The 17,027-nt window shown below is 40.8% G+C and overlaps 1 protein-coding gene across 6 annotated transcripts in view; it reads left to right on the forward strand.

Moving 5' to 3' along the window:
• The window catches only part of GLI3 (GLI family zinc finger 3), a 289,124-nt gene that overhangs the window by 206,839 nt on the left and 65,258 nt on the right, over positions 1 to 17,027 (forward strand). For 4 of the 6 annotated variants that reach the window (XM_073678216.1, XM_073678219.1, XM_073678217.1 and 1 more), the window contains 3 exons: positions 2,837 to 3,053; positions 5,487 to 5,603; positions 7,479 to 7,619. In XM_073678216.1, the coding sequence (XP_073534317.1) occupies positions 2,837 to 3,053; positions 5,487 to 5,603; positions 7,479 to 7,619 (475 nt within the window). The remainder of the gene's footprint in view (positions 1 to 2,836; positions 3,054 to 5,486; positions 5,604 to 7,478; positions 7,620 to 17,027) is intronic. The other 2 variants (XM_073678220.1, XM_073678221.1) reach the window with 1 other exon arrangement.

Here is a 17,027-nt window from a genome sequence, read left to right on the forward strand (position 1 = left end):
GCCAACATTCTCTGAGGGTATTTCTAATGATATTCTGTCCTAAACGGCAAAAAGCTCCTGCAAGTCATAATAATAGCAATATAATTACTCGGAATAAGTCCTGTTTTGGGCTGTGCTTTATCAAGGAGGCATAATAATGAAAATCATTGGGATTATTCGCTTTAATGAGTTAATTTGCCTGTAATTATAAGATGTGTGTTTTTTAATCTAATGTGGCTGAATGTGAGATGTGTTCATTTATCATGAAAGTAGCAGCTAATGTGGAGGAGAAAAGCCAAGCATTGCCATGTCGGTGCACTGTACTGACCATTCACTATGTTATATGCCAGGCAGGAAAGAAGCCGGGCATATTTCACTCTACGTTTCTTACAGTATGAATGTATCAGTTATATTATTTTTAATGACTAAAACCAGATAACGGTACATATTCTTTTTTTTTTTTAATGTGTTACTTTTTTATTCTTTTTACTGTAGACGGTTGTGGGGATAGCCATAGTGCGTTTAGCAGCATTTAGGCCAGGGGTGGGGAACCTCAGAAAAAAGATTCCTCACCCCTGATTTAGGCACCTACTTTACAGCAGCCTTGTCTACTATAGAATGCAATAGTCTGTTTAGGCTGAAGCAGCACTTTTCTTTTTATTTCAGCTCTGAAGTGGTGCCACTATGTAAGGTCCCTGACTTTACTATTATACTTATCAGTCGCCGCCTTTAGATGATCTCGGTGCTGCTCTGGTCCCGTGCCTCCATCTTGTGACTGTAACTTCTGACTGACCGGAAGTCAGAGGTAATGGTCACAAGTTCTCATTATAAGTCTATGAAGCCTCATTCTGTCCTCGTTCTGGCTCTCATAGACTTACATGGAGTAATGACTCCCAGATCGCCCAGCAAACAGTGGACAGATGTGTCAGGTCACGACCGGAACTGCACTGAGAACAGATGAAGACAGCGCCAGGTAAGTATAAAATTAGGGTCATGGAACTTAGATTAGTAGCACCACTCCAGCGGAACAATAAAAATATCTGGAGTGCTGCTTTAATTGATTTCTATGGGAGAGTTTTCTAGGCATGTTCTGTTATCTGTGCAGAAGTCATTGTGCAGGGAGGGAGGAAGTAATCTGTGATCATTACTTACAGAGAATGGTGGATTCCATATTACCTACAGTATATATAGGTGATGCATTTATTGTATTTCTGACTGTAATGATAGTGAGACAACTACTGAATGCCTACTGATGCCTACAGAACAGATGTATGATGACAGATGATGACATATGCTAAGAAAAGTTAATAATATCAGATCAATGTACTGAGCTGCCATTACCAAGAGTTGTCACTAAACAGTCCATAGTTGTGGTATTGCACATCATATACTGTTTACATCTGCCGGACCTGGTATCAGCTGTTTGGTGGGAGTGCTGGGTGCCGGACCACCATCAATGTAATACTGAACTGAGGATAAGTCATCAATATTATAGTAGAATATAACTCTTTTAAGATCAGTGGCCGATGGGAAAGCTGCAGGCTTTTCAATATTTTAATTTTTTTTCAAGGAGAATAAATACAGTATATATATATATATATATATATATATATATATATATATACTGTATTTATTCTATACATATATATAGTCATTTTGTAATGACACGTGCCTGCCTTTCTTCTAGGCCACACCAGTGTAGTAGAGCATAAGCAAGCATTGATTCTCTTGTAGCAGCGATGCCAACATTGTGTTTTATTGCTCTATAGTAAATATGAATAATTTTTTTATACATCAAAAACTGTTTCTTTCTTAAATGCAGCCTATCTCATGTTCTTACCCGCAGACAATTAAAATAAAAATCCTAGAAAAAAAATAAAAGGCTGAGCTCTGTGAACTTTTCCAACCCCTATATGTAATTATTCACACTTTCATGAAGACTCATTAATGAGGAAAACTTTAAAAAGTTACCATGTGAACAATACAAAGAAGTACAAAAAAAATTAAAATACAGATTTGTCAAATCCTTTTTTTAGGCAAAAGGGTAACTTATCATGGAAGAAACAATAAGAAATCATCCAGATGCAGACATCCAGTAAGAAGGCTAAGAGTTGTATAAAAAAAAGAAAAAGTGAGAATTAAAAATAGCTTTCCCTTATCGTCCATTAACGATTGGAGTGTATCACTGGGAACAATTTACTTGAGGAGCATGCAATAAAGAGTGGTTTGGCAATGCCTTCTTGCAGAGTGAAGTCTTTATGCTGTAATATAATTTTCCTCCGAATTGAACCGTAGGCTCAGGAACACAGAGGAGTAATGAAGTGATGACAGGTATTAGCATGCATAATGGGCTTTAATAGACATTTAATGATGTTAAACTGAAAGAGAGAGACGGGATCTCCCATCGGAATATCCCCACACTGAAACGCATTGATCAGAAGTCTTACAGCAGATTTTAATGCGGGCAGCACTGACGGAAATTCTTTTTAGGTGACATTCTGGCTGAGCAGAACCTTCCATCGCTTTTTTTCTGAATGACTGATATGACAAGCGCTGTGTACAAGACACATTTACCAATTGATTTTCTTTCCTGATAATGTGATTTGAAGACTTATGTTGCAGTTTTCACCTTTTAAGATTTAAGATCTAAAGGATCTCTCCTTACACGAGGAGTCTTAGAAAATACTCTGACATATTTTTACTGCTCCATACAACATTTTAATAGGTCACGTTGTTTTCAGTCTTATCAAGTATTGAACTTAATGATATTCATAGATGATAAGTACATATGTAAAATTGTTCATGAATGAGTTCCTGTAGTTTCTGTTAAATTCTCTTTTTTGTCTTTTGTTTGCAGCCCAGCCCTGAGCTTTACGTATCCACCGACTCCTGTGTCTTTGCAACAGATGCATCAGCATATAATAAATCGCCAGCATAGTATAGGCTCAGCGTTTGGACACAGCCCCCCACTTATACACCCAGCACCCACATTTCCCAGTCAGAGAGCCATTCCAGGAATTCCCAGTGTCTTGAATCCCATCCAGGTTAGCGTGGGTCCATCAGAGGTCATACAGGTGAGATGCTTTCCATAATGCATTTTTATTATTTTATGACATATACAGTATATACTGTAAATACAGTCTTCTAAATGCTTTTCTCTTCCGATTAATTTTTTTTTTAATTTTATTGCCTTCCTCAAATTTAAAATGGTAGATGTAGAAGGAAAAAGACCAGCTCACCCTTTGGGGGAACAATTGTCACGGAAGCCCATGATCGACGCCACTGCTCAGTGCCCAGTATATGCAGGAGAAGAAGGAAGGATCCAGCTTCCAATCCAGGTATATATATAAAACAAATTCATTTATTAACAAAAATAATTTTTTGCTAATAAAGGAATTTGTTTTACCGTATATATACCTGCATCGGAAACTGGATCCTTCCTTCTTCTCCTGAAAATGGTAGATGGATCTTTCTCATGTGTTAGTTAAATGCATGCCCAAAGGCAATCCTATTCCTTTCCACCTACAAAAATCCAAATAAAAGTCACAGTAGTTTTTTTTTTCCTTGTTCTTATGGAGACCAGTGTACCACATAAAAAAAATCTTATGTATGAATATGCCATGAATGCAAATATGATCTGGCTTATACATATTTAAAGGATAATAGAATACTTGTTCGGTTGGATTTGCAGATTTACCTTCTGGAAGACGTTTTCAAGCAAAGTTTCTGAAATATTTGTTATGGTTACACATCAATGGATTTTTTTTTTAATATGAAAATGTGTTTGCACTCATGTATCAAAGTCATTTTGCCTGTCCATCCTAGGCTATCACTTCAAAGCGCTAGGATGGATTGTAGAGGAGTTATGTGGAGCATACATTATACTCACATACATCATTCCTGTCTGGCCTATTGTTTTTCTTGTATATTTTCCCATGTTCTGTACGTCTTACATTATGCACATCATTATATTAACATGTGATTCGACTGGGCTCCTAATTAACTGTCAATGTAGCCTTCTGCCTCTTGTCTTCATTTGTAATGAACAGCTGTAGGCACCAATCCCATCTCTGACCATACAAGTCAATGTGATGTATTTCCAGGGGACAAATGTAGGCATATATACACCTCTCATCCCACCCTGCAGTCCCCAGATTCTAGGCACCGTAAAAAATAATAAGGCCATTGTACCAACTATAAACCCTGTAGACCAGCAACGCACCGTACAGAAGTACACATCTACCTATGAAGACAAAAAACAAAAATGGAGGCAGCAATCACAGGGTCCAAGTGAAAAAAGTGTGAAGTTTTATTCACCCATCAAAGGTGACTTTGAAGACAGTGGTATAGATAAGATTATGGGACACAATAGATCTGGCTACCCTGGCAGATAAAGCATTTCCATTGTTTAATGTTTGAACCTGATTGGTGCAAAATAAAAAAGGCAGCCCCGACATAGCCAACGGAAAGTCTAGGAGTCCAATGTTTTCTTTGTTCACCCTTGCGATTGCTGTTTGAAGTGTCCATGCACATAGACCATACAGTACTTTTATATGGTTTTTAAGGGAATGTTCACTTTTGCATTTGACTTGTTATTGCTCCTGTGCATCTGAAATAAAAATAGTTTGTCTAGGGCAATATATTAGGGTTGATTCTTCTCTAGACCTCACACAGTTGGTGTGTAAATGTATGCAAAATAGTTTTCACACTGCTATGTTTATTTTGTATTTTTTAAGCTTGTTTTAAATGGAAAAAATGGTTTGAAATAATGTGTCAATTTCATTCATTTCTGTAGGATACAAACTGATGCTAAAATGTAGAGATGGCGCAAATCGATTCTCAGGACTTGGTCCACCGGCCACGTCACTGATATGTGGCTACTGGATAGAAGCCCTAAGAACCGCTTCTTACCTGACTTCTTCCCTGACTCCTCTTTTGATTAGCCTGCTTGTCGTGATGTCATCATTGTGGCCAGTTGCAGATGTGACATCATACCAGCTAATCAAAAGAAAAGTTCCAGATGATGGCAAGAAGGAGACGGTTCTCAGGGCTTCTGTTCAATGGCCACAGGCTACAGACGTGGCCGGTGGACCAAGTCCTGCGAATCGATTTGCGCCATATCTACATTTTAAAATCAGTTTGTATCCTACAGAAATGAATTTTTTTTATTATAGTAGAAAGCGAAGCAAACTGGAATCTAGTCTTCAGTGGTCCTTACTGTTTAGATCTGCCCATAATGCTTAGATCTGTTATTTGAAGGGTTATCTGACTTACAGATGTTTTAAAAACAGCTGATGAGATCTGAAATAAGAAAAATACACTACTCACCTTTTCTTTTCCCTGGTGATCCAGCCTTAACCCTATGGCAGTGCTCCCAGTCTTTGGCTGCCGCAGTCACACGTGCAGCTATATTTTAGAAAATGAAAACGTCTGATAATCCCTTTAGGCAAAAAGTCTATAGACGTTTTACCTAAATTGTACAAACCTTTATTACCTTGTTTGCTCAGCAGAACAAGCCAACGAGTGAGTCTGCAGTGAGCAGCACAGGGGATCCAATGCACAATAAGCGATCCAAAATCAAGCCGGAGGACGAGCTGCCAAGTCCTGTTGCAGGGAGCATACAGGTAACATCTCTACTTTTCTTCATAATCTTCATGTTTCAAGATACATAACTGTGATGTCTTTCATTTTTCTGTAACTAAGCTCCAAATATCCAGTGTCTCTCCGAATAGCCATAGATTTAAAAGATTTGACCTATGTGAATATTCTCTTCCCATATGTCCTATTTGGATATAAGGACATCATAGACAAGAGTCTCTCACCTAAGAAACCTCTTCAATTAATTAGATGTGAAGAACTGTTCTAAAGAGGGAAAAGTATGTGTGTGAAGGGGGGGGGGGGGTGTTATGCTTCATGCATGTTTTATTTCCCTATGAAAAACTTTAATTAAAATTATCTGTATAAAAAAAGTCCTTTGCTCTGGCCGCGAATTACAAGGATGGCCGTTCATTGTAATGCAGTGGAAATAAGGGGCTGCGTGGCTTCCACCAGTGATGTTCTTCTTCCTACAGCCATTGCTAGGCGAGCCTGGGATCTGACTGAAAAATGTATTTATTTTCAATAGGAGCTGTGTAATTTCACCTGTGGAATTCTCCCCCTAGTGCAGTGTCATTCTCTACAGCCCCCCAACCATCTGAACAGTGTAATGATGGCATATGTATGGCTGTTTATATATAAATTCTGTGCCAGTGAAGTCTATAAACAGGGAGAACCTCAGGGTTCCCGATTCATCGGGAGAATCAGACTTTTATCCATATCCTTTTGATGTGATATAAATGACCGAGACCCCTTTAAACTCTATTGTATTCGTAAAAAGCAGATCAATGACAGTTTGGCCCTCCGACTAGAAACGGTTTTGCACCCCTGCCCTAGTGGCATCTGACTGCAGCCAGAATGTCCGCATGAAGATAACAAGAGTTCTCCGTAGTAAGAAAAAAATAAAGCTTCCACCCCCTATTAATGGGGTTTGTTCATGGTTGCTCTTCTGGAGCGCACCACTCCTCTGCTTCCTGGTTTCCTGGATGCCCGGGGCAGGGCGCTCTTGAAGATGGTCACAGCGCTGTTCTGATCTGAGCGTTCTCCAAGGCTGCTAGATGAGGCTGAATGGGAAATGAAGCTGGCCACCACCAGAGATCCGGGCAGCTACAGAGTGGCACAGGCTCCTTGCCTATGTAACCAGCCACTCTGAGGGCAGCGTGCCCAGCAGGGCTATGGAGTCAGTGCCCATTTTGGTGGAGTCAGAGTCGGTATAAAATGGACCGACTCCAACTCCTAAAATATATAATAAATTGGGTACAAGGGTTCAATGCAGGATGTGGGGAATATTTTTTCATAAGAATTTGGGAAAGCTATGAAATGTCCTATAAATGTCTGTCCTATTCCTGATCTAAGGGTCTAGACTTTTAGCTGAGATGAATCTGTGCTACAGTAAATTTATCACTTAAACATGAGCCATGTGTGAGGGAGTCGGAGTTGGAGTCGGTGTCATGGAAATTGAGGAGTCGGAGGTTTGGCTTACCGACTCCACAGCCCTGGTGCCCAGTAGCCTTGGCTTAACATTAAAAATCCCTCCGTAAATTACAAAGTTGTTTGTTTTTAGCACTTTGCAATTTTAACCATTTAAGAACTTGAGGCAACACTTTTCAGATAAATCATCAGTTGTAGACTATTCTGGATGTCCTGTCCCATAGGCTAATGGATCTGTCTATTGTTTTCTACCTATTGTTACATTCATACTGCCATAAATATATATTGTAACATAAAGGGTCCACGTGTATGTTTCCTGTGAAAAACTCAATTTTTTTGCTATATTCTACATCTAGATCACTGCTGGCTTACTAAAAAGCAAACTGAGTATTTGGAGCAATTAGGCAGATCGCTGTCTCTCCATCTCACCCCCCTTGTTATTTAACATTCCCATCTTTTAACTCTGTGTCTAGGATCAGCCAGATGGAATGACTCTGGTGAAAGAAGAGGGGGACAAAGATGAAAGTAAGCAAGAGCCTGAAGTCGTCTACGAGACAAACTGCCATTGGGAAGCTTGCTCCAGAGAGTTTGACACACAAGAACAGCTAGTGCATGTAAGTTAATGGAATTCAGGAACTGGGGTTTGAAAGCTATGTGACCTTTCTCCACAGAGGTCAGGCTCTTTGACCCCGTGTTGAGTCAAGTTTCTTAGCCAGCAGCATTGCATGCCGGAGAGGACTTCATGAGTTTCAAAGAATAAAGGGAAGTCTTAGCTGTGGTGCTTGACCTGTTCAGTCAGCTAAAGCTTACTGCAAAATTCAATAAAGTCTTCAGCAGAGAGTGTAATGGCTCTGATCTTGTAAGCCAGCAAACATTATTTTTTTCTGTAGGAGACTTTGATATTTATTGAGTAATAGTAAGCTGAACATGAATTAATACTAACCTGAAGCCAGGACTCCTTCTATAAACCAAAGCGTCTTTTCTCTTCTTCACAAATGTAATACCTTATTAGTTTTGTTAAAAGGAGACTGTGTGCTTCAGGCTGAAAATGATTGTTGACCCTCACATCCTTTGGACCACCGCTCAGCTCAATGCCGTAGAGCCTTCTTCATCCTCCAGCACAGGGGAGGGAGACTTACCTCTAATATTCATTGGGAAATTATGCAAAGGAAGAAATGCAAACATATTACATAGAATACTTAGCTTAGTGCCGCATGTGATGATGATAATAATATATTGGTAGTTATTACAATGTTTAATTGAAGGGAATCAGACACCAGGATTTTGACACTTAATCTGAGAGCATCATAATGTAGAGAAAGAGAACCTGATTCTAGTAATGTATCACTAACTGGGCTGCTTGCTGTAGTTGATAAAATCCTAGTTTTATCAGAAGGAGATTACCACTGGTGTTCTGGTAAACTTGCTGCCAGGCAGTCCTCCATGTTCATCAGCTCTGCATAACTCCAACCCCACCACTGATTGGCCGCTTTCTGCCTATGCATAATGTACAGAAAGCTGCCGATCAGCGGTATGGGTGGGATTATACAGAGCTCAGCATTCAGAGAACTAGTAGATATGCAGCACATAAAACTGTGATTTTATCAAAACTGCAGCAAGCGGCCCAGTAAGTGATACATTTCTAGAATCAGGATCTCTGGACCTATATCATGCTGCTTTCTGATGGGGTAGCAAAATCATTGTGACAGATTCCTCTTAAAGGGGTTGTTTAAATTTTTCTTTCAGAGGGCAAGGAAAGTAATAAAGTAATAAAACAAGATATGCTCACCAGCTCTGAAACCCACTAATCCAGCATCGGCTGCTCCATTAGTCTTCAAGGGGATATGAGGCAATGATGTCTCACTCCACAGTTACCTCACCTGTGATTGGCCCCAGCGGTCAGGTGACTGGAATGGGATATCATCAGAGTTAACTTGTGGACCTGTCACAGGTTAAATGTGGGCAGTTCTGGCTCATATATTATTCCCGCTGCTCCCCCGAGTATAATGTTTTTTATTTCTTTTTAAATCCGCCATATGGTTTCAGAGATATGGGCCTTTTTATTTGGTGCCAATTTTATGGTGTTTGTCAAGGGGGCGTGACTTACTAGATTCTCGTGGGCGTGTGTTTATCCTGCTCTGCATTATTGCCCTGTGAGCAATGCATCTTGCTAAAGACCATAAATATTAGCACTAATATAATTTATAATAATAAATTTAGAAAAAAATAAACTGAATACTCGGAGGAGGAGCAGGAATAAAATAAGAATGAAAAACTGTCCACTTTTGACCTGGTGACGGCTCATTTTTAAAAAATATTTCCAGTTTTCCGCAAAACCAGGATTGTCTATTTTTCCAGAAATGGCGCCACTCCTGTCTGTGGGCAGTGTGTGATATTGCAGCTCAGCCTTGTTAATATGGATATGGCTGAGATATAATATTAGACACAGCCTATGGACAGGTGTGTCACTGTTTCTAGAAAGGCAAACCTTTTTTTTTTATTTCAGAACAATCCTTTAAAGCTTTTAATGTGGATGTAATGCTAGGATGTGTATGATTATTGTATTTGTGGTTTACGTCTTCTCATTACATAATGGGATAAATCACCATAGCAGTACCACCATCATAAATTCATATCTGAGTGCCTGAATTAATAGGACGGTTATGTCACTTGGTGTGAACAGGGCAACCTCGTTTAATACTGCAGGTTAGGTATTGACATGCTATTTTTATTGAAGCCACCTTACAAAGGGACATCTCAGACCAAAATTGAAAAATACCTTTCAACTGTTAATATAGCAAAGCTTTCATGATACATTAATCGGCAGACAAGATGTTTTAAACCATCCTTCCTCCCTGTCTTATTTACAGCCTATCCATCGTCACTACCACATCCAGTTAATAGCAGGATTCATGATTCTCCATGGTTGTCTATCTAGTGTGTGACAGTACAGGCTTCCTGCTATAGCAAGTCACTATCTATAATTGATATCCTTCCATGGAAGGGGGCAGCAGAGTTTTACTGAGCAGTTTTAAATCCTGCCTCTTGTCCTGACTTGGATGTGAAACGAGAGGCAGAAATCGGAGGCTTCGTTTTATTAACCTGGTGAAGACACACACTGTTTAGTATAACCACCAAGGAATCGTCATTGTGCAAATATATGACAGACAATGCAGGAGCGGACACAGTCAGGAGAGGGCCCTTGTGCAAAATTAGTATATGGGATGCTTGTAGTCTAATATTTCATCATACTGCACCCCTTTATGTGTCAGTGACAGAAGCTGCTAACAGCTGAAGAAATGGCAGTGGGCCCCTTTACCTGTTGGGCACCTTAACTGTTACATTATTGGTATGTCCGCCTTAGACAAAGCTTGCTACCCTCCTGTCTACCAACACATGCCATTTCTCAGTAATCTCTTCAGAGCAGAAGAGGACTTAAACTCTAGTGCCACCTTTTTAGGGTTGCTACTGTATAGTGGCCAGGAGCTGTAGTCATAAGCGCCGGGCTGCTGTCTGGTTGCACTCTGGCATTTTGCAAGAAAACAGTGTCCCAGTCCAGTGTGCTGTCAGGTGTGGGGTGCATCGCACTAACTTGTAGGCCGCAGGCCTCCTCTGTCTCCAGGCCCCCATCCTCACGAGCCGCCGCACACAATTCAAGGGACCAAAGGGCACAACACTTCATATTTTTTACTTCCTCAGTACAACACATCATCAGCTCTACCACTCATTCTTCCTGGACTATTTCCAACCCGCTGACTCTGTTAGCCTCAGGGGTTTCCTGTCCACTTCAACAGTGCACCCGGGATTCACTACCTTCTCTCTGCACAGGTCCCTGTCCATCCATCTTCCATTGTACGCTAGAGGACACAATGTGCCCGGCAGCCACTGTGCCAGACCTTGGGCTCCAGACGTGACAGGAGTATCCTTCCAGAATTCCAGTATGGCTTTCCAGTGCTTTGAATGTCTGGTACATGCTGGCCCTAGCAGCCCACTGTTCTTGAATTTGATCTTGTCACGGTTCTTCCCTATCTCTCTAACTAACAGGAAGTGCCCTCCCCCTTTTACCAACACTAGTCCCAAACTACTGTGGGCTAGTCCTACACATTAAGTGTATCTTATCCCTCTAACATAAACTAACTTTGTGTGGGTTTCCTCCGGTTTCCTCCCACACTCCAAAGACATACTGATAGGGAATGTAGATTGTGAGCCCCAATGGGGACATTGCCCATAATGTCTGAAAATTGTAAAGTGCTGCGGAATATGTTGGTGCTGCATAAATAAAAAGATTATTATTATTATAACTCACATTGCACATTAACACTTTACATTACTTATACGATGTTCATTACCATAACACAGTATAAGAGAAACACATCACTATTCACATTACTTGTAAAACCACATGACACTGCACACATGGCGCGATTGTTGCCTTCAGGGGCAGAACCGCAGCAGAACAGTCCACCACTCTTACACTATTTCCAATAGGTGGCACTAGAGTTCTAGTCCTCTTCTCTCTAAAGAGGCAATTTGCATATTTAATTTCCCAGAGGAGCATGCATGGCGTATAAGTCTCCTCACTCTGATATGCTAGGCCTTGCAAGTCACTCTCAACAAGGAGAAACGTTACTCCTTATTTCACAGTAATCCAAACACTAATTCATTTATTGATTTTGTTAGATGGAAGGAATTAATTTCATGATAGAAATATGTATTGATTAGAATTATCCTGGCTTGTTACTTCATAAAGGCCATTGCTTAGTGGACATACCAGGAATGACTAAGGAAGCAGTAAAAAGCCCCCAATCAGAAAGGCAGTGCTGTGTGTAGTCTTACTGGAAGACTCTCCAGATACTTGTTACCATTCCTGGGGCGTTTAATTGATGGCGTGTTGGCCATACTTTGACTTTCTCCTGGCTTTGAAACAAGGTCAAAAGACAGTTGGGCTCAATTAATCTTCCTCTTGTTTTCTGGACATGTTTACTGTGTTGTGTTAATTCAGCCTCGTTATTACATAGAATTGTTATTTGGCTGTTTCCTTCACTGAGAGGACCTGTATATAATTATCTAAAGTCATCTGTAAAAGTTTATGTTCTCAGGCAGTTGCCCCATGTTAGCCCCAATGTTTTTTTTACTAGGAAGGAAGCAGAATGTTTCCACTGCTCAATCTTCTTTTTTAAGAGATTTCTCTGTTTCAAAAGCGAAACCTTCTAATCTGAGCACAATATCGGTTACAGAGCTGGGGTGCATGAGGCGATTACCTCCGCTTGCCTCCTAATTCATATTGAAGTTTAAAGACTGAGGTTTTTTATATGGGATTCTATACAGATATAAAAAAGAAAATGTGGAAAGCTTAAACAGGCTCCATATGTACAGTGAAGAGGTATCCTTTCTTAGAAGTACTGTTTTTACGTGAGAGTGGGGGCGATTCATTAAAGTGCTTACACCTTACACAGGACAGCAGAGTGGCTGAGTGGTTAGCACTGCAGCCTTGCAGCGCTGGGGTCCTGGGTTCAAATCCCACCAAGACAACATCTGGAAGGAGCTTGCATGTTCTCCACGTGTTTGCATGGGTTTCCTCAGGGTTTTCTGGTTTCTTCCCACACTTCAAAGACATACTGAAAGGAAACTTAGATGGTGAGCCCCAACAGTGACATTGCTGGTAATGTCTGTAAAATTGTCTGAATTGTAAAGCTCTGCGGAATATGTTGTCACTATATAATTAAAAAGATTATTATTACACCATAAATCTTGAGTAAACACCTTAGGAAGTTGCAAAACTTTTACGCAACTTGACAGTTGCACAAAAATATTGCGACTTTTGGTGTTCACACACCAGTCCCGGACGGCTAAGTCAACATGGGCACGACATGAGCAGGACAGGTTTGATCACGCCCGACCATCAAATTCATCATAAGACTTTTCAACTACCTAGAGGAGCTTCAAAAAGTGGATCTTTAAAGCGCACCTGTCAGCAGGATTGTGCTCAATAAATTACATATACTGTCAGGTGGGCAACATTACACTGATTAATATGATACCTTGGTTGATGAACCACTACTAGATGCATTATATAAAATAGGAGGCAGGTCAGTGAAGGCACAGTGACCTGTCATAAGAGCATACAGAATAAGTAAGCAGAGCACCTGATAGAGCGCCCCCCACAGGCCGCCCCGGAGCACGAGCATATCATTATCTCCAAACTGAAAGTAAAGATTACACTAGAACCACAGGACGGATTTCATCATCAAAGGTATCATTTTAATCAGTGTAATGTCACCCACCTGACAGTGTATGTAATTTACTCAGCACAATACTGCTGACAGGTGCGCTTTAAAGCATATCTTATCTTTATATCTAAATATACCCGACTGCAATCGTGCAGCGAGGCTCTGATTCATGTAGCCAATGATTTGGTCAGCATAAATTTGGTGACAGGTTCCCTTTAAAGAGAGCCTGAATTACTTGTATTCCCCATCAAATAACAAATCATGACTATGTGTTCTCAGAACTCTTTGTCTTGTTATTCCACTGGTAATCCTCCAAGAAATGTAGAAATAAGTTGACAAGTGGGCGGTGCCATTTTATTTGTGAAATAGGTATTTTGTTACACAGGCTGACTGTTTTAGCTTGAGTGTATGTAGGGACACTTTCCCTACTTGTAACCAGAGCTGTGGAGTTGGTAAACCAAACCTCCGACTCCTCAATTTCCCTGACTTCCGACTCCACAACTCCGACTCCACAGCACTGGCCACTACTGAGCATGTACAGTACAGACCAAAAGTTTGGACACACCTTCTCATTTAAAGACTTTTCTGTATTTTCCGGACTATGAAAATTGTACATTCACACTGAAGGCATCAAAACTATGAATTAACACATGTGGAATTATATACTTAACAAAAAAGTGTGAAACAACTGAAAATATGTCTTATATTCTAGGTTCTTCAAAGTAGCCACGTTTTGCTTTGATGACTGCTTTGCACACTCTTGGCATTCTCTTGATGAGCTTCAAGAGGTAGTCACCGGAAATGGTCTTCCAACAATCTTGAAGGAGATCCCAGAGATGCTTAGCACTTGTTGGCCCTTTTGCCTTCACTCTGCTGTCCAGCTCACCCCAAACCATCTCGATTGGGTTCAGGTCTGGTGACTTTGGAGGCCAGGTCATCTGGCGTAGCACCCCATCACTCTCCTTCTTGGTCAAATAGCCCTTACACAGCCTGGAGGTGTGTTTGGGGTCATTGTCCTGTTGAAAAATAAATGATGGTCCAACTAAACGCAAACCGAATGGAATAGCATGCCGCTGCAAGATGCTGTGGTAGACATGCTGGTTCAGTAAGCCTTCAATTTTGAATAAATCCCCAACAGTGTCACCAGCAAAGCACCCCCACACCATCACACCTCCTCCTCCATGCTTCACGGTGGGAACCAGGCATGTAGAGTCCATCCGTTCACCTTTTCTGCGTCGCTCAAAGACACGGTGGTTGGAACCAAAGATCTCAAATTTGGACTCATCAGACCAAAGCACAGATTTCCACTGGTCTAATGTCCATTCCTTGTGTTCTTTAGCCCAAACAAGTCTCTTCTGCTTGTTGCCAGTCCTTAGCAGTGGTTTCCTAGCAGCTATTTTACCAGGAAGGCCTGCTGCACAAAGTCTCCTCTTAACAGTTGTTGTAGAGATGTGTCTGCTGCTAGAACTCTGTGTGGCATTGACCTGGTCTCTAATCTGAGCTGCTGTTAACCTGCGATTTCTGAAGCTGGTGACTCGGATAAACTTATCCTCAGAAGCAGAGGTGACTCTTGGTCTTTCTTTTCTGGGGCGGTCCTCATGTGAGCCAGTTTCCTTGTAGCGCTTGATGGTTTTTGCAACTGTACTTGGGGACACTTTCAAAGTTTTCCCAATTTTTCGGACTGACTGACCTTCATTTCTTAAAGCAATGATGGCCACTCGTTTTTCTTTATTTAGCTGCTTTTTTCTTGCCATAATGCAAATTCTAACAGTCTATTCAGTAGAACTATCAGCTGTGTATCCACCAGACTTCTGCACAACACAACTGATGGTCCCAACCCCATTTATAAGGCAAGAAATCCCACTTATTAAACCTGACAGGGCACACCTGTGAAGTGAAAACCATTTCTGGTGACTACCTCTTGAAGCTCATCAAGAGAATGCCAAGAGTGTGCAAAGCAGTCATCAACGCAAAAGGTGGCTACTTTGAAGAACCGAGAATATAAGACATATTTTCAGTTGTTTCACACTTTTTTGTTAAGTATATAATTCCACATGTGTTAATTCATAGTTTTGATGCCTTCAGTGTGAATGTACAATTTTCATAGTCAGGAAAATACAGAAAAATCTTTAAATGAGAAGGTGTGTCCAAACTTTTGGTCTGTACTGTATATAAAGTGAAGCACAGATTCATCTCAACTATAAACCTAGATCCTTAGATCAGGAACAGAACAGACATTTATAGGACATTTCATAAGTTTCCCAAATTCTTATGAAAACATTTACTGCACATCCTGCATTGTACTACTCTACCCAATTTATTAGTATATATTCTAGGAGTCGGAGTCGGTCCATTTTATTCCGACTCCACCAAAATGGACACTTACTCCGACTCCACAGCCCTGGACTCCACAGCCCTGCTTGTAACACCCATGTGCCAATTTACTCCTATATTTCTTGAAGGAATAATAGAAGAATGATACCACACCAAGTGCTAAGTAAATACGCTGCAGAATTGTCCTTTCATGAGGATTAAAATTAATTGTTGACACTGACATTTCAGGAGATCTGATAGGTCCACTTTAGTCTTTGTGAAAAGAATATATTTGGAAGCTTCACTTTCTATTAAAATACCTTGTAATCAATAAGGTACGTCACACACAAGTCAGAACTTATTGAGATGAAAAAAAGAAACAGTTACACTTTGGTATACAATATTTGTACTAATTTTTTGTACTGGTAAAATAATGTCATTTATTAAGTATGTGTTATAATGACTCAAAGGGAAACTGTCAGTCCAAACCGACAGTATGAACTAAGACCTTGTAGTGGATATAGCCTCTCCAATAATTGCACCATTAGTGTTCTAATCACCGCCTCCATTCTGCAAAAACTGAAGTGTAATCAAATATGCTAATCTGGGTGCTTGGTGTGGCCAAGAGGCTCAGTGCACTTTTCCTCCCACTGGTTCTGCACACCCTTACCTTCCTCACTGGTGATTGCTAGTGCTGACTTACCTAAATTTTCTCTGCAGCTAGTGCTCACTCCAGTCAAGCCAGCACTGTCAATCACAAGTGAGGGAGGCAGGAGTATGCAAAACCTGTGGGTGGAACAGTGCACTGAACCTCTTGGCCACACTAAGGGTGCACCAAGCACCCTGATTAGCATATTTGATGAAACCAAAGTTTCTTTAGAATGGAGGCAGTGATTAGAATACTAAGGGCAAAAACAGACTGCTGTATAACTCGTGTGCGGATGGCATCATAAATCTTGTACTGGCTCTCTGGTCTTCTGACCTGAGCTTGACAACTGCATAGAAAAACATCACACTGTCATGCTCAGGTCAGTTGAGGTGCTGGCCAGTACATGCAGTGCGATGTGATCATCACATGAGTTATACAGAAGTTTGTCTCTGCCCTAAAGGTGAAATTGTTATATTGGCTATACCACCTAGAAAGCTATGACCTTAGTTTATACTGTCAGTTTGGGATGATGGACTCCCTTTAACAATTATTTAACCGGTCATTATTAGGGAAGAGTCAGGCAGCCATATAACTTGGATGAGGGACAATCCCAATGCACTGGCCGTCGGCTTTCCCAATTTGAGCATGACAGCAAGTATTTCTATGCAGCTGTCATGCACGGGTCAGTAGAGCCGCAAGCCAGTCCGAGCATTGCGTTATGATCATTGTCCGAGTTATACGGCCGTCTGACTCTTCCCTTAAAGTAGATTTTGTGGTTTGGGTGCGGCCAGAGAACTTTTCTTCCTTGCAGAATTATTAGAATGCTCTCT

Source organism: Phyllobates terribilis, unplaced genomic scaffold (assembly GCF_046119375.1).
Source record: "Phyllobates terribilis strain yellow unplaced genomic scaffold, ASM4611937v1 Scaffold_4__5_contigs__length_816908805, whole genome shotgun sequence".
Lineage (NCBI taxonomy): Eukaryota > Metazoa > Chordata > Amphibia > Anura > Dendrobatidae > Phyllobates > Phyllobates terribilis.